The 18,234-nt window shown below is 40.5% G+C and overlaps 1 protein-coding gene across 8 annotated transcripts in view; it reads right to left on the bottom strand.

The window, feature by feature from the left end:
- TLE1 (TLE family member 1, transcriptional corepressor) overlaps nucleotides 1-18,234 on the bottom strand; it is a 91,986-nt gene that overhangs the window by 27,129 nt on the left and 46,623 nt on the right. For 7 of the 8 annotated variants that reach the window (XM_081278499.1, XM_081278495.1, XM_081278498.1 and 4 more), the window contains exons 8-12: nucleotides 18,057-18,073; nucleotides 5,991-6,107; nucleotides 2,487-2,540; nucleotides 1,764-1,916; nucleotides 115-259 (exon numbers count right to left, since the gene is read on the bottom strand). In XM_081278499.1, the coding sequence (XP_081134625.1) occupies nucleotides 115-259; nucleotides 1,764-1,916; nucleotides 2,487-2,540; nucleotides 5,991-6,107; nucleotides 18,057-18,073 (486 nt within the window). The remainder of the gene's footprint in view (nucleotides 1-114; nucleotides 260-1,763; nucleotides 1,917-2,486; nucleotides 2,541-5,990; nucleotides 6,108-18,056; nucleotides 18,074-18,234) is intronic. The other variant, XM_081278497.1, reaches the window with a different exon arrangement.

An 18,234-nucleotide genomic window follows, 5' to 3' on the forward strand; every position in this document is an offset into this window, starting at 1 on the left:
GGTGGCAAGGGCATTTCATATGCATGGGGAAATCACGTCACTAGATTAACAGACAATTTACTGAGCTGGGAGAGGGAGGAACACAACGCAGCATAATAAGAGGCGATGCTCTACCCGCTTGGTTGACGAGGGGCTCCATGGCTGGAGGCTTGCCCAGGCCTGGACGGAGTCCTGGAGTGGCGCTGGTGCCCGGCGTTGGCATGTCGCTCCGAGGAGTCGGCGTGCTGGATTTCAGAACGGGCGTGCTGGCTTTTTCATGCTGGTATCATTAAACAAATTAAATGAGTATTATTTTTAATCCAAGCCATATTACACAATTTATCACAACAGCAGCTGGGACACTGGGCACCTTCTAGCTACTCCCTCAGCCAATTTTCATAAATCCACACAATGTTGACAGCATTAACTTGTGAGCGAGAAATGTTGACCTTTCCTCTTCCTGCCAGAATTAAAACTCGAGCTAGAGACAGAGAACATGATCACACTTCTTCCTCCGCAGATTTTATTTTGAAAAGAATTTTCCATCGGGCTTGTGGACTCAGGCTCTTTGCCAAGTCAAAATGATGACCACCCAGAGAATAACTCCCAGTCCCTTGGAAACGTGGGCTCCAGCCACAGGAACATCTAAGGGAAGCTCCTTTCTCTAATCCTGCCTTTGGATAGCCGCAGAATTGAGACTAATGACGAAAGACAGCGAGACCATCAGTTACGTGACAAGCAAACCAGCATTCCAGAGGCAAAAGCCCCAGAACAAGCTTCATCTAAGAATACCTTTGGGGGTAGGTTTTGCCACCCACCTACCTACATAATGCATGTGGACCCACCAGTACAGGCACGGGAGACTTAACACCAGCCTGCTATCAGCACTACCGGAGGCAAAACAACAACAGGGTGGCAGGACAGTGTCTTCTGCCTCTCAACTTTTTAGGACCCCCAGGGCAAAGATCATGGGCCAGCAAGGGACCCCAGCACTCTGTCTTGCACCTGGAAGGCTGTGTGGTGCAGCAAATTCATCAGCTTTCCTTCCTGTAGGTGACATGGGGTAACAACTGGGGGACTGTGTAAGGATTAAATAGGGTGGTAAGGGACCCTTATGAATGAAGAGATGACAAGCTTTACAACATTTGTTGAAAGAATACACTACCACACAGATGGGCTTTGATGCACCCCAACACCACCAGTTTTTTCTAGGCCTCCTTGAGTACATCACTGTTCTAATGAGCTCTCTAATATCGGGCATGCTCCCAGCAAGCCCCAACATGATGGGACAATCTCCCCCAGTAAGTGCACAGCTTAACAAAGTCAAGACTTCCTAAGATCTAAGAGGTCTGAACTATGTGCCAACTGGTGAATTTCACAGATTTGTGTCTCTAACCACGATTCATAAGAGACTACTGCAGAAGAAAAAGTAAACACACTGACTCCGTAAAAACAAGAGAAGGAGTTTCGCTTTTTAATACTTGAAAATATAACGCTCAGCCAGGCTCAGGAGGCTGAGAAAGGAGGATCACAAGTTGGAGGTCAGCCTCAGCAACTTAGCATGACCCTAAGCAAGTGAGTGAGACCCTGTCTCAAAATAAAAAATAAAAAGAGCTGGGGATGTGGCTCAGTGGTTGAGAGCCCCTGGGTTCAATCCCTGGTACCAAAACAACAACAGATATAACCCTCAAACAGCAAAACCCTGACTTTCAAATTTTTTTAGTGTCCTCTGATCCACAAAGAAAAATGCACTGCCAAATAGGCTACCAATTTTCTTTACATACCAAGCTCATTTCTTTGGATTTCAAAGAAGTAGAACTTCCCGAGGAGGCAGTGGAAGCTGGGCTACTAGAAGCATCTTTCTTCAGCAGGCGATTTTTGTCGATTCCATTTTCCCGAGGTGAATGGGCAGGACTTGCTCGTGGAGAAGAAGGGTCCTCAATAAGTAGAACCAAAAGTTTTCATGTTTTAGCTTACAGCAGACAAACTTTTCCACACTAATTCTCTAATTATAAGAGAATACTGGAAGTCCTTTTGATTGGAGTGGGGAGGGCATGACATGCCTAATGATATTATAATAAATGAATGAGAAGGTGTCTGCTGAACACCCATGAACGTTATCATAAAGAAAATTATCAAAGTCCTCCCTGTGACCAAGTACTTTCCCTAGAAGTCACTGGAAAGAGGAGCCAGACACCCAACTTAGAAATCCAAAATGACCAGGGCAACAAATGGTGCTGGGTATCAAACCCAGGGTCTTGCAAATGCTGGGCCAATGTTGGAGCTATACCCTCAGCCCAGACTTTTTTGTTTTTAATAAAGAGAATAATAACTTGTGTCAGTTAAGACTATTATTGCTCCATCCACATACAACCATTAGGTTCTTAATGAATACAAATGCAAAAGACACTGTGGTTCTATTTCATACATTTGCTATTGGGTTTTTCTCACAATAGAAATATGCAAGTTATTCTGAAGATACACTTTTTGACAAAAACAATGATTACCTCATTGGACACATCCACAACTAAGTTGTCATCGCTTTTGTCACCATCGCTGTCCTGAAAAAAAGAAATTTTACTGTTTCATGAAGGCTAAGAATGGATGTGAACATAGTTAAATTTCTTTCTATAGTTCTTGGTGGCGCACAAGCTAGAAAACTACATGGAACATGCCTGTGGGCTCACTTCCAGATTGCCAACCCTTCCCATTAATACCACCTTCCCCTTCTCATCTGACCCGGAGCTACGCAAAGCTGCTCCCAGGAATTCTGCTGCAGTAGCAAACCAGCTCTCCAATTATAATTTGCTTACAGGAGAAGGCAAGTTGCAAAAATATGGTGCACTATGAAGGCATAATAAATGTTTTCAATAAATACCTAGATCTTTTCTGTGATCTAAAATCTTGCTTATAATCTGATATCTGCATACCCTTACATCCGCATTCTTCTTCCATTTGATTTTCAAATTAAGTACACAATTTCATGTCATTATCTTTATACGTCTCACCTTGAAGGCAGATGGCCAGCCAATCTGGCGCTCATAGACAATTCATATAACAGACACAAATTCACTTAACCCATTTTTCCATGGGGTTTCTAGTTACAGCAGAAAACAAAAAAGATCCAATCTCATGTCAAGAATAAACCTCTTCAGCAATCAGCTTTTTGGAAAGATGGAAGGAATACAGATGGCAGTGTTTGGAGGGTATTGCCATTCTGCAGTAGGATTTTTATTGACTCTTCAATAGAACTGTAAAATTTGCTAATCAGAAGAAATTCTGGGGTTGTACTGAGTTTGGAAGAGATTCAGAAAAGCTGCTCAGTTAATGATGTGATGACTCCTCCATCAAAGTTTGGGGCAGGCTGTAAAACTCTTGTTTTTTATTTTTACTCAAAAACCCTTATATCCTTTAGTGCAGAGAAATACAATAAGCATGTAGAAATTAGGACCTCTTGATGGGTCCAAATTCTTAAAAAATAAGTAGAACCCAAATTTATGATCTAAACAATTCTTTTTTTGATGTCACTGTCATTAGGATTATACAAAGAATATTTGAGAAATGTTAATACATACAAGTGCAAACATTACCCACAATGGCCTTCCGTGAACCCACAGTCCAAGCTAGTCTTCGACTCTAAATTCAGATCTCAAATGTTGTTTCCCAACCATAGCCAGAACTGCACGTGGGAGACCCTATTCACTTTCTTCAATAATGTGTTAGAAGATGTACTTTAGTCATTGTTATGAAGGCACCATGCAATTCACCAGTAACAACATAAAATTACAACCAATGAGGAAGCTGGGGTAATACAAAATAACAGTCTATTAAAAAAAATATTTTCATAAAGAAGATAGAAAAACTAATAATAAAGAAAATTTGTTTTCTTGCAGGAAAGCCTACAGAGAGGCACAAATGTTCTATGGTGTTAAGTGTGTGGCAAAAGAATACAAAATAAAAGGGTTTCCCTTTTAGAAAAAAAAATTATAAAAATAACTGTGCAGTATATAGGTTAAACTGGTTAAAAAGTAGCAAACAAATTCTTAAAATATTACTCTTTTTAACATTAAAGAAAAAATTTATTTTTCTAATTGGCACATAATTATACATGTTTACAAGGGGTACATGTGTAGTGATTCAATACATGTATACACTGTGTAATGATCAAATTAGGATATTTTAGGACCTGTTGTCCTACCTCCCTCTATTCCCGAGCCTTCCCACCCGCTCTAATGGAACTCTGAAATTAGTTTTTCAAAGGGAAATGCATACATGGGACATCAGCACTGGGCAGCAGATAAGGGGAGAAGGTATGTATTAAAAAGCTTGGGCTGGGCCAGGGAGAACCAATGACTCTGGTTCTTATGATATTATTACACCATAGTACAAAAAGGTCTGATTTGAGGAACTGTGGAAAAATACCAATCCTGCGTGGGACTGGATGTAGGAATTTTGATTAAGAGCACAAATTTTGGTTGAGTCAGACTAGCTCTAGGCTCTGCCAATAGCCAGGACCTCTGGCAAACCACTTTGAAGGTCCAGGCCACAGTTTCTTTATGTATGAAATGGAGATGATGGTAGCTAACTCACTGGGTTACAGTAAGAATCCAGTGAAATAACCCATATAAAAACACAGGGCAGCTGGAACGAGTTTGAATTGGTGCTCAAGAAATGTTACCTGTTGCTAGCTATTGGCACGAGCAAGCCTCAGAAGGTCGAGGCCAGTGTTTAAACTTCCAGTCTGCCCAGTAGACACTTCTTCCTCCAGGGATGACAGGAAGTGGCCCAATTCAGGATCCTACTCTCATATTGTTCCTGAGAACTCACTGGTGGAGACACACAGGGCAAGTCCAAGCTAAATCATGGCAGTAATGTTTATGATTCCAGGGCCAGAGCCAGTGGCCACTTGGCCTGACTTGCTCTCCTCTGAATGTGACTTCAATGGATCTATGTTGAATTCTCGTCCGTCAACCGGGTGAGCGATCTCATCTGCAGGGTGTGAACTAGATCCTCTGATGTTTCATCTGTTTTTACCATGGACTAAGATCACCCACTGCAGAAGACCATAAACTCTACCTTAAACCTAACATAATCCTAGATATCTTAGCTGAAGAGCATCTTGAAAAAATATTCTGTGCTGCCAATTTTTTTTTTCTTTTTTTGGTACCAGGGATTGAACTCAGGGGCTAACCACTGAGGCATAACCCCAGTCTTTTTCATTTTTTATTATTTTGAGACAGGTTCTTATTAAATTGCTGAGGCTGGCTTTGAACTTGCAATCCTCCTACCTCAGACTCCTGAGCCCCTGCAGTTACAGGTGTGCACCACTTCGCCTGGCTTCAAATTTTTTACTCTATTTGTGCATAAGTGGCTACCAAATTTGCAAGGTCCAAGACAAAATGAAAATGCAAAGCCCTCATTCAAAAACTGAGATTTCAATGATTGTAAGATGAGACCCTTCTAGAAGCAGGGCCCAGTGCAGCCTTATGGTCCACAAAGCCACACCTAAATTTTCAAAGTCCCTCTTGCAGATCACTTCTTGAACTTCTGGCTAAGATTAAGTGAAGAATAACTAAGACAGTTTAAAATGTAAAATTAAGTCCAAAAGAAGCATAATTTACAGCCCTAAAGGAAAAGAATATTCTACAATATAAGAGTTTACCTCTTTTTAATGTTTTCTTTTTTGTGTATGCAGGCGACAGAACCCCGGGCCTGGCACACGCAAGGTAAGCCTTAACACCACCGAGCTATATACATTCCCAGCCTTTTTTTCTTTGTCTTTTAATTTGAGACAGGGTTTCATTAAGTTGCCCAGGCTGATCACAAACTTTTGATCCTTTAGTCTCCCAAGAGGCTCAGATATAGGCATGTACTACCATGCCCAGCTCTGAACTTACCCTTACCTTAAGGGATGTGGAAGTATAATGGAAATCTTAGATTACACTCAGACATTCACATAGAAAGTAGGCAGTAAGCAAACAAATAGTATTCAAAGTCTTTTATTTACTTACATAGTGGCTAGAATCCTTATCATCCACCTTCCGTTTTTTGATGTCATTGGAAAATTCGGGCCCATTTCTGCGTTTATCTGTACCTCTTAGACTGTCTGGGACCAAAAGGGAATTACTCTACAAGACAAAAAAAAAAAAAAAAAAAAAAAAAAAAAAAAATATATATATATATATATATATATCTCAAAGGCTTCTTTGCAGGTCTCTTTGTACACATGAAAACCCAACCTGGAAGTGGGAACTGTTTTAGAAAGGTGATACCTATATGACCTTTTACTCCATTTAAGTCATCTGTCTGAAGACTTTGATGGCAAACATTCAAAGAGCTTTCCCCACTTAAAAGGACCCTGTCTTTGGTATCAAACCTTACAAATCCCGGTGAATCCTTCAGGCTCTGCTCACTCTAAATGTGCTCCTGTTCTATCTGGTGCTGGAGAAATTGGGAGCTTGCTGTTTGTGCGTGGATGTGTGTTTACTCTGTCAAGAATATGAAGAACCGATGAGCAAATCTTGAGATTGCTCCACTAGGCCTATTCTATAACTCTTAAGAGTCACTGTGTACCACTCTAAACAGACACAAAAAAAAAAACAGGTGGGATTAACAGCATGGTTTCCTAAAAGGCAAATCACATTTTCCATAGCAACGATAAAGGAACTTTTGAATTCTTTTAATTTATTGTTGAAAATAAGATTTGGTGTTGCTTGCCAGAAGCCCTGAAACTTAAGTCCCACAGGGGAAGAAATCTCAGCCTGTGACGCTTCAATAGCAAGACCAGCTCCCACACACAAAGCAGGAACAAGGACTAATCTCTTCCACCAGTCACACAGGATACTTTCATTGGCATATGCTGAGTCGAACTGTTGACCCAAAGAAAACAGGCATTTGAGATATTTTGGGGTCACATGACATGATCTGACATCCCTTCAATTCCCATCTCCCCTTGGGCTAAGGCATGAGAACATGTTACAATGAGTTCTTTTAAGTGCAGGATTAGCATATGCAAGGAGGCAATTTGTTCAGTGATGTGTTACTGCCCTGAACGACTGTGAATGAGCTGTGCAAAAACCTCCCTTCACAAAGCCCAGATAACCCCAATTTCTGAAAGATGTTTGAGAACTAAAAGCAGGTGTCCAGGCCAACAGACAATTATGCTATCTTCCTGTGTCACAAGTTAAAATAAAAAAGGGCAGGGGAAATCTTTAGGTTAGACCACATCTGAGGTGACAATATATACCAGGAGCAAAAAATCTTATGGTCCATTTTTTAAGGCCATGAGTTTTTGATCCCCACCAGACAGAGGTATGATCAATCAGCCAGGTGGCCGGCTCTCAAATCTCCCCTGGGAAAAACCTGGACCCCACCATGGGAGTGCTCCCAGCTCAACCTCACACAGGAGGAAATCAAAACGGAGGACCACAAGGCAACACGAAGCCTCGTGGCCCACTTCAGGGGCTGATTCTAAAGTGAGCTGAGCTCTTTTATTCCTGACTGTTGAAGCTACACAAATGCCAGGAGGCTCAGATAAAAGGAGGTAGAGGGAACTAGGCAATTCAATATGGAGAAGCTCAAAGTAATGGCTTTACCACAGGGGCTGGGGCTGAAAGGTGAGCTGGCTGCATCCCTGAACTAATTACCTTCATAAATGTCTGCTAAAAACTAACCTCTTCAACCCAGTCCCTCCGCCTGACAAAGGATGCGGTAGAATTAACACAACTCCAGGAAGTGCTTAAATACACCTGCCTCTGTTCTAAATCATTTCAGCCCCAAAGTCTCCTCCGGCTCTGCAAATGCAGCAAGGGAAAGGCACATATCTCACTCTACTTCCCATCTGCACAGGTACCCAGCGAAACATGTCAAAGAATCCAGGTCCACTGCAATTTCAAAGTCTCTTTCCACAAGGCTATCTTTATAGCCCTCCTGTGTGATTAGCACCAGGCATCCAAACCACTCACCATTCCAAAATGGTTTCTTAACGTCTTATTTTAAAAATCACGTCCAGTGGAATTGGGAATGTCAAAAGTAAAGTGTACCTCTGTTAGGAGCTACACAGTGTTAGAAACATCTCTATAGCTGGCCCTTTAAGGCTCTCAGGCCTCTGCTTCTACAAGTTAGAAGTCATTACTGTAACTTCCGCACGAGCAGCTTAAATGAAGTCTATAATCTGAATGGGTTTTGAAAAGCTCTGAAGTTCCTCTAAATTTGGACTGGGCTGGTAATTAGCATCCCTGCTTTATCTGAAAATTGGCCCCATTCAACCAGCAGACTTCAACAAGTTGCAAAACAAGATGTCTCTTCATACCTTTGATGCTGTAAGACCGCCTCAAAACAGGGCAGCAAAGGGGTGGGGGCTGAAAAGGCCTGGGCGTGAGATCCAGGGCATCCCGGGCTCCCACTGCTGTGCAGCACCAGCCCACCAAAAACACACCACGTCCTTGAACCTTTGTTTCCTGCAACCCAGTTCTGTGGGTGACTGGCCGACTTTCCAGTCCCGACACTGCTCTGGTGGTTGTTCTAGATATAAGCAAACAGTTCCAGCCTAATGAGCTGCACTGGCAGCCAACAGCAACCGTCTGGTTTCTTAACTACTGTCTAGGGGATCCTTATCTTTGTGGTTCCCTCGTTTGTTCTCCAGAAACCCAAAGTGACTTCGTGGGTATTGCTACATGTCTCAAGATACCCAAAATATTTTTCCTTCATGCACCATCTGCTACTTCTTCTTTGGCTGAAGGGTGGAACACAGCCATTTTGCCAGTCAAGATACACCACTTGTATGAATCTCAAGTATTAAGAGACGATACCTGATATCGACTGAAAATCCTCTTCAAAATTTAGGATTCTGTGTTGATAGATTAACTATTGTACATACTGAACAAACATTTAAGAGGAGACCAAACTGCAAAAGAATGAAACTGAGGTTGTTTTGCTTTAAGCAACTTAAAAAGTCACACACATTCCAGACAATTAGACTCAAACCAGGAAAGAGACCAAAACAACCTTCAAGAGATACTTTTCATCCCCCTCATTTTATCTGGAGCACTATGATGTCCAAGCCAGGGTGATTTGCCTAGAGCAGCTCTTCCTACCACCTACAGAGTCCAATTATGTCGAAGTGCCACCCCTCCCAGGCTGGAGATTTCTCAGCTCAGATTCTGTACCCAGAACACTTATACCCTAGTAAAAATCACTCAAAACCCACACTGGCTCTTTAAACTGCCGTGCTTAACATTCTGACAATGTCTCACGCCTGCTTCTCGGATACTCCTAACCAACAGTCAACAATCTGGTTCTATGCCTATCACTTCAAAAATACAAATATGTAACTATAAAAACTGGACATTTTACAGCCTACTTTAAAATGAACTGATCAGCCTGGTCAACACAGTGAGACTCTGCCACTAACTAGCAGTAATAATAATTTTTCAAAATAAAAATAAAATTAACTGAGAATAGTTCAAAATTCCTCCTAAAAATCCTGCTGCTCATAACCTAAGCTATATCCTATCAAGGACCCCAGTAGAACCACAGCAGTCCACCTATACCCAGCACCCGTCCCACAGGCTGCCAATCCCCACAGGTAACAGTTTTACAGACCTATTTGCCACTGCAGATATCTCCTCCCAGAGTCCATTTCTTTTTTTTTTTTTTTAAAGATTTCAATCTACCAAATAGCATTCATCAAGTGGAATTCATTTTTCAAATATTTATCTGCCAAATAAATATTTAATTATGAATAAGACTTTTTTGATCAACATGAGAACCACTGTTATCACACTGATTGACAGACTCTCGTCCCAGCCAAGAAACTCAGTGTTTTATTTCACCTTGCAGCTGGTGAAATTTACATATCTGCCAGGACTTTCCAAACACTGTAAATACTGGGCAGACTTCTATCACAAATGTCCCAAGCACTGGGATTTCCAGACTGTATATAAGTTTCTCTTTAAGATTTTGTTAAGAAATAAACAAAATCATCTTATTTACCTGTGTTTTTATAGGAACTCAAAATAGGGAGTTATATAGCCTAGGGGAGATATTACAAACCTGAGCAAATCAAGATCCGAAAACACAGTGTTTTCAAAACAAACTTAAATTCTAAAACCATAATGATGTTCTACACCTTATGGTTGCACACGCTTAAGGATGTAGAGCCAAGTAAAATGGTACAGGGACAGGCAAATCTGACAAGACTCAAAAAGGAAAGAAAAGATCCTCCCAGAATGCTCAATACTAGCAAAAGAAAGAAGCCTGGCTGCATTTACACATAGAAACTACAACTGAGATGATCAGATGCAGGTTAAGGGACAGGAAAGGCATGCTCCACAGCAAGAAAGGACCTCTCCCCCTCTTAAGAAAACCTAGAATTCTTTGGAGAACATCAAATCTTAGAGAACACCTTCAGGGGCAACTGGTAAATTGTTTGGTATTATAATTAGATGCTTCTTAAGGGTCCACATCCACCCAACAGAGCAGAATGGCTATGTGAGGCAGAGAGCTTGTCAGAAGAAAAAGATTTTCCCTTAACAGGACCTGCATCCTCTCTCTCGAGACAAACTGGAGCACAATTTCCTAACTGTGGGAACCCAACCTCCCCCTGCAGTTGGCTCAGTGTTAGAACCCAGTGGGCAGAAGAGGCCAATACAGCCTATCAGATAAAACAAAAACCAAAGATCCCAATACAATTATAAAATCATACCTCCATTTAAGAACTTACAATGCAAGGAGAGGAAGTCTACTGAACTTCAGAGAGTAACCAGCAGAATAAAAAGAAAACATTAAGATTTGGACTTTGTATTACCCTCATGTTGACCATTTTAGAAATGGATGTTCACATTTTATGCTCTGAACACTCAAGATAAATATAGCAAAACCCTCAGTGCTTCAATAAGGATAAAGCCCAGTCTTTTATGGTCTTGTTCCAGGAATTTTGCTTTCTTTAGCAATCTAACAGTAATGGCTGTTCTTGACTACTGAAACAAATCTGGAAAATAACTCCAGAAACTATGAAAGAAAGGCTTAGTGAAATGTTACACTGTCAATGCTGTAATGCTACCAAACACTAGTGACAGCAGCCTTCATGTATCTCGAGGACTCAGAGCAACTCTTCTGCCAACAAGTTTTAAACCTTAAAACCACCAGAAGCAAATCTGAAAGGAAAACCCACTCATGGATACAGCAGAGCTAGATGGGTTTCCCTAATGTGAAAATAATGCACATTATTCAAATGGTTTTCTTTAGCTGCCACACTGATTCCCCTTGGGAACTTTCTCTTCCCCGCAGGAAAAGTGTTTGTGTCAGAGGTACAGATTGGAAACTCGTGACACTTCATTTATCCTCAGTTACACTAAGACAGTGGGAACCTAATTTGCTAGCATACTCTACACTGACAATTAACTTCTCTGTGAACATTAAAACAATTAGGTAACTTCGCACCCCAACACATCTGTGTGCCTGCTCCATCTACACCTGGTACCAATTAAGCCATCACCCTGCGCTGTACTTTTTTGCTGCCGTCCAATTGGTCACTCATGTGTTCTTCCCTGACATTTCGACAAATGTACTATTTTTAACCCATAAAACTAATGGGATCCTCAGTTGTCAACAACATGTAGAAAGTAGAGAATGTGTCCACGTGGCAAGCACATCACAGCTCAGAACTGTGGACTGTAGCAGGTCTGAAGGTTGTGTATGTGTGCTTCCTAGCTCACGTGCAAAATACGGGAAAGAACGGAGTTGCTGAACTTCCACCTAGGAACTCACACTGTCAAGTGCAGATGGCTGACTCAGGAGGACTCAGGGAAAGTAGATGTTCTGCTAAGATGAAGTAAAGAGCCAGTGTATACTGGGGGTGGTTGGCACCTAAAGTCAAATAATGCCTTTCCTGTCAATCTCATACCCCTTGTGTCCTTTTATCTCCTTCTCCAGGTAAAGCAAAACAAAAGAAATATAAAGGCTGCAGGAGACAATAAATATAATTACTTAAAAACAGTTTCTCAGCTAGGCATGCTGGGCTACAAGCAGGGTGTGGTGGCACACCCCTATAATGCCAGCAACTTGGGAGGCTGAGGCAGAAGGACAGGAAGTTTAAAGTCAGGCTCAAGTACTAAGTGAGGACCTAAGCAACTCAGCAAGATCCAGTCTCAAAACAAAAAATAAAAATGCCAGGGATACAGCTCAGTGGTTAAGCAATCCCTGCCACTATAAAACAAAACAAAAAACTGAAGTGTAAAAATGAGTTAGGAAGAAAGAAAAATGTTCTCTGCCTGCTTTTTTTTAAAGCATGAAGATCCCTTTTTTCACTGCAATTGCTGTGAGTTAAACCTGGTTTTAATTACACTCAGACCCCAGCATCCATCTGGTAAGTGGCTGCACTTACATGAAACACACCTCTACCTGGTACAGGTGCACACAACCCCCAACAACCAAGACCTTTTCTTTCTTCAGGAATTCATCCTACTCTCAGCAGCGATGTCAATTTTCCCAAAGAGGATCTGTATTTTAAGCACAGTTTAAAATCCCACAAGAGAAACCTGCAGAGGCAACAGCTTAAGAACACTTAAGTGTTCTCTTCTGTGTCTAAAATTGACATTTTAGGTGACTCATCTAAATATTAGCCTTTATTTCCAGGCCATAGTTTGACACGCCAGGTCAAAATTAATCCATAAATGTTTGAGCAAAACAGTTCTTGCACTGGGCAAGGTGGTGCACGCCTATAATCCCAGTGGTTGGGGAGGCTGAGGCAGGAGGATGGTAAGTTCAAAGCCAACCTTTGCAAAAAGTGAGGCGCTAAGCAACTCAGTGAGACTCTTTGTCTCTAAATAAAATGCAAAATAGGGCTGGGGATGTGGCTCAGTAGTCAAGTACCCCTGAGTTCAATCCCCGGTAACTTCCCTCAGCTCCCCGAAAAAAACCTACAAAAATAGTTCTTGCTAGTCCCTGTACGTTAGGTACGTTAGGTGAAAGTGACGAGTTAATAAGAGCTGGGCTATTTCAAGATGCTGACACAAAGAACCATCAGTAAGTGCCCCAAGACATATAGATTCTCACTTTCACAGTGTTCCTGATAAAATCTGCATTTTTTTGGAGGTGGGGGACATGGCACTGAGTCCTTTTAAATTTATCTTGACATGGGGTCTTGCTAACTTTCCCAGGTAGATCTAGCAAATTACTGCACCCCGATACAATTTGTGTGTTTTTGGTACTAGGGATTGAACGCAAAAACACTTTATCATTGATCCTCATCCCCCTGCCCTTCTTATTTTTTGAGACAGATTTCCTTAAGTTACCTACAGCCTAAGTTGCTGACCCTAGCTCTGAACTTGCGATCCTCCTGCCTTAGCCTCCCTTGAGCCACTGGGATTACAAGGAAGGAACCACAAATAATTGCACTGAGTGTAAGTGATAAAGCACTTATCGCCTTGCTGCTACTCTGCAAATGGGTGAGGACCACTCCTGAAGCACCCGCCTGCTCTGCTGGGCAACCACTACTGTACTCACCAGTTACAGAGGGGAGCCTTGCCTAAGAGCCAGAAACTCCCTGGGATCTGCCTTCACCAAAATTCATCTTCTTTTTACCACCCTTAAATGCTGTTGTGGCTCAAAAATTTTCAGGAAAAAGACCCATACTAATTTCTAAAAAAAAAAAAAAAAAAAAAAAAGTCATAATTTCCTTCTTATCCTCTATAAATTTAATGTCATTCTAAGAAAAAGTAAAACTTTGGGTGGTCCTGAATTTGGAGCTAATCCCAGCTCTGTCAATTAGCTAGTCAAGAAAAGCTGGAAAAGGGGGGGAAAAAAGTGACCATTTTGGTTGCCATGACTACCTTTAAATTCCAAACATGAACCCCTGAAGCTTTTCAAGGTCAGTTATGGAGTGACAGCACAGTCCTTAGGACATGATCTAAATCTCAACCTCTATTATCAAGTGACCATGTGACTAGAAGCACCAGTCTCCTTGAGCTGTCTCACTGATAAAATGATGGTGCTGTCTTCTGACTGACAAGGTAGGTAAACAGTGCTCAAAATTTTCTGGATCAGGAACCCTTTTAAAATTTTGCTGAGATCTGATCTGTCCCCAGAACCACACACAAGGTCACTGACCCACGACAAGCATGCACACACCTTCAGAGCCCAATCATGAGCCCTGCCTAAATGAACACATCCTATCTATCTTCTAGAGTCTCCCCCAGACACCCCGGGGTACTCCTTGCTTTTCCAAATACCAATCACATGAATTAGATTTCAGTGTTATTACAAAAGTCATTTATCTGTGATATTAAGGGGGATGAATGAAAAATGGCAGCAAATGTATGTACCACCTCAAACCATGCTTGGCACATACTGAGTGCTCAGCAAGCATTTATTAACTGAATCAAGGTCTTTTTTAAACACACATTACTGTATTCAGTAAAAGCCACAACTCTTTGTTGATTCTGTAGTTCCAAGTCTTTCAGGCAGATGTATTTACATGACATTTCAATCAGCCAACATCTAATGCTCTTTATCTTTAAATTAATTGAAACATCTAAAGTTTTTTATTACTATCATATACTACTGAAGAAATAACAGCCTTTCTTAAGGTCATTTCATGTATCTTTGCTCAGCAGCTGCTCTCTCATAAGGAAACTTATACATTAAAAAAAAAAAAGGAAGAAAGAAAGAGGTTCAAAGAATTAAAAAAGAGTCAAATTTAAAACCAAGCACAAAAACACAGACCATCCCTAAAAAATTATTGGCTTCATCATGTCCCCTGCTCAGAAACATGAACTTAAGTGTTCATATTTTCACTGTTATTACTTTCATTTTCTAGGTTTTACATCAAAACAGATTGCTTATATTAAGGCTCATTTGTTTTCCTACCATAAAAGCTTAAACAAGTAAATTGAATAATCCTCTCTCTCTCTCTCTCTCTCACACACACACACACACACACACACACACACACACACTAACACACACAATCTACCAACCCATTTTAGGCTCACAGCTAAAAATCCAAATACATCTGCAATTCCATCTAGATTCACCTAAGTCTCTGAATTTTTGGGGCACTTGATTTAAGTATATTCAACACAGAAGAACAGAAAAAGGTAATAATAAGTCTTAGTCTCATTGAGGGCTGAGGTTCTCAGAGTTTGGTCCAAGGACCCATGAGTGTTCCAGAGACCCTTGATCTCTATGATGGCAGATTTCCTTCCCAAACAACAAAAAATAATTGTATCATAACAAATCAAATACAGAAGCTGATCAGAAACTAGCTAACCTCTTTTAAGCCAGGCACTAAAGAAGTTTGCAAACATGTAAAAGAATGCCAATTCACCCTAATAAAAATCTGTTTTGGAAAATGGGGTTTCTCATTAATGATACTTATACTACAGTGATTTAAATTTTTTCTTCCAATTCAATAAAAATCAAGAAAAACAAGTTCTTAGGGGTCCTCAATTTTAATTTGAAGGGAGAAACAAACATCTGAGACCACAAGTTTTGAAAAAGATTGCTCCAGAGGCCCTTTACCTCTGTTGGCTTTAAAAAAAAAAAAAAAAAAAAAAAAAAAAAAGAGGCAGCAGTGCAATCAATTGACTTCTCTGCCAAGTGAAATTAGACTTCATAATTCAAACCACTTTATTAAATAAGTGAGTTCCTATTTTTATATATATTTTATGTATATTTTTATATTTTAGGGCCTAATAGTACACACATCACATTATCCACCGCTTCTTGTACTCAATTTTATATCAAGTTTGAAGAGCTCTTTAATTTTATATAACTGTAATGCAAAATCCCCCGATGGGGACAGTGAACAATTTAACTCCTCTTTACAGACTGAATGAAATGTTTCAGTTAAAGTTAGTGCAGTCTTCCCATTTCATATCACCACCACCATTCTGCAGTAATTAGGCAGAGAACACAGGTACACATACTATTCTGAAAACATTCATTGAAATAACCCCTAAAGATCGTTACAAATTTGATATGAAAAAATATACAAGTCAATAACACGTAAGTCACCACTTCATTTACATTATTGCACAGGTCAGCTTATGCAATGACCCACTCCATTTTGACTGGAGAGTTGATTGACTACTAACTTGAATATGTGCACTTAAAAACAATACAGTCCCCTGAAATTCAAGAACTTATTTGTATTTCTTTTAAGGACACACTAATCGACCTCCCTCCCCCAATAAATAAAGTTTTTCAGCCAATAAATAAGATTACTGGACACTGAAATATAGACACATGCAGAGGTGTGAGGAACACCTGTACCGGCCTTAGTGTGCAAACCTCAGAGTTCACGGCCCCAGCATTTCAGAGCCACAAGGCATGCTGCATCTCTCCCACAACTGTGATGCCAATGTTACACAACTTCTGTTGAAAGTTTCTATTCTTCTGTTTTTCTGTATTTTTGTCATCTCTCCTCGGTTTTCTGAAAAGGTATTGTGCTACGTGCCTACATACCTCTTAAACTGCAGACCCATCCCACAGTGCCTTACATGTAGTGTAAGTCAATATAGTCATTTGAGGTCTAAAAGTAATAATGAGGGGGGAAGTTGGATAAGAAGTAAGTCCCAGAGCTAAAAAATAAGTCCAAAAAAAACCCCCCAAATGGTAAAAATGCAGCATGGGCTTTTCCAACGAAACTTCTTCTGCCATGTGCTTTCTGGTCCAGGGTTAGGTCTGATATGATACTCTACCGAATGAACCTGGCAGAAAATAATGATGAGCTATAGGAATACCGAGACGGCAAAACATATAAAGGTCACCTCCATAAATCAAAGCAAGTTTACTTCAATGTGTACTTTGTGTGTTGGGTATTTTATTTCCTAGCTATAACATATTGTCCCTCCCTTTCCACTCCCAATGTTCTCCAGAGAAAACTTGTAGTATGAAAATTTTAAAAACTAGCGACCTCTGCCTTTAACCATGCCCCTCCTCTAAACATATCCTAATACATGAAGCACACAAAGATCTGTCTCAAAGACAATTTTAAAAGCAACTATTTTTCTAGACAGAGGAGGGAGAGGGGGAAATAAAAAAATTATCAAACTGAAAAAAATTATGTCTTCCGCCCAAACTCCTAACAAAAAAGTACCAGAACAGGGCCGGGAGGTACAGCTCGGTAATAAAGCACTTGCTTGGCATGTTAAGGGCCCTGGATTCCATCCTCAGCATGAGAAGAAAAAGTATCAGAATAATTCCAAAATTCAGTATCACATTTTTTACGGTCTTAAAAATGGTTAAAATAGTGTTATATTCAGAAAAAAGGGGAAAGAGGCAAAAACTGTAGCAATCCTACGTGAAGAGGGTAAAGTTTTCATTCATTATTCGCTCCATGATATTTGAGAGATGCATTTGCAACACAGGTCTACCCACAGCTAACTAGCAGACGCATGTATACTCCAAATGTGCATCATATAAAATGGGTACGATTTAGTCTGGTGAAAAGATGAGCTCTGTAAGCACATAGCCCTGCTCACTGAATTTCCTTGTTTGTAAGCATTTGCTCAGATGCTTAGATATCTAAAATAAAATGGAAATTCAAGTTTGTACTCCAAGAACAATTATACAAAGAAAACTAGATATGGAAACCTAGCAACTAAGATGCGTTTGCAGAGGATAATGAATGGTTTAAGTAGAAGCAACACATCACTAACTTACTTCACATATGGATGGTGACTTCTTGTCTGTAAAGCTGATTTAAGATAAAAATGAATATTATTAAACTACATGAAACCAGGTCTCAGAATGCAATGATAAGCCTATTTTTAAAGTGGGTCCTGGATACATACAGATCAAAGTGTATTTCCAGGTAAGCAATTACTGCAAACAGCTTCACCTCCAAATCATGCCCTCTCGTCTAACACAAATTTTGTTTAAAAAAAAAAAAAAAAAAAAAAAAAAAACAAGAGGGGAAATAGTCATAAAAGACAAATACTTTTAATTAGAAGCAAAAGAAAAACCCAGGTCACTGAGAGATGGGGAGTGTGGGCCTGACTGCGCTGAGTTCGCAGAGGGCACTGGCAGGTGTTGGGGCTGTGTTCGTGTGCAGCAGGCGCTGGGGTACTTACTGTGCCCGGCTCTCTGTCTGCTCCCGAGGTTACCAAGAAACGCACAGACATGCCCGTTCAGACACAGAGGCAAGAACAGAAATAAAAAAAAGGGGGGAATAATTAGAACACAAGCCCCAAACAGTTTTAAAAATGGCTTTTATTTATATAAGTCATTGCACATTCCTAATACAGTGAT

This window comes from Spermophilus citellus (assembly GCF_964194105.1).
Source record: "Spermophilus citellus genome assembly, chromosome: 2".
In the NCBI taxonomy this organism is placed as follows: Eukaryota; Metazoa; Chordata; class Mammalia; order Rodentia; family Sciuridae; genus Spermophilus; species Spermophilus citellus.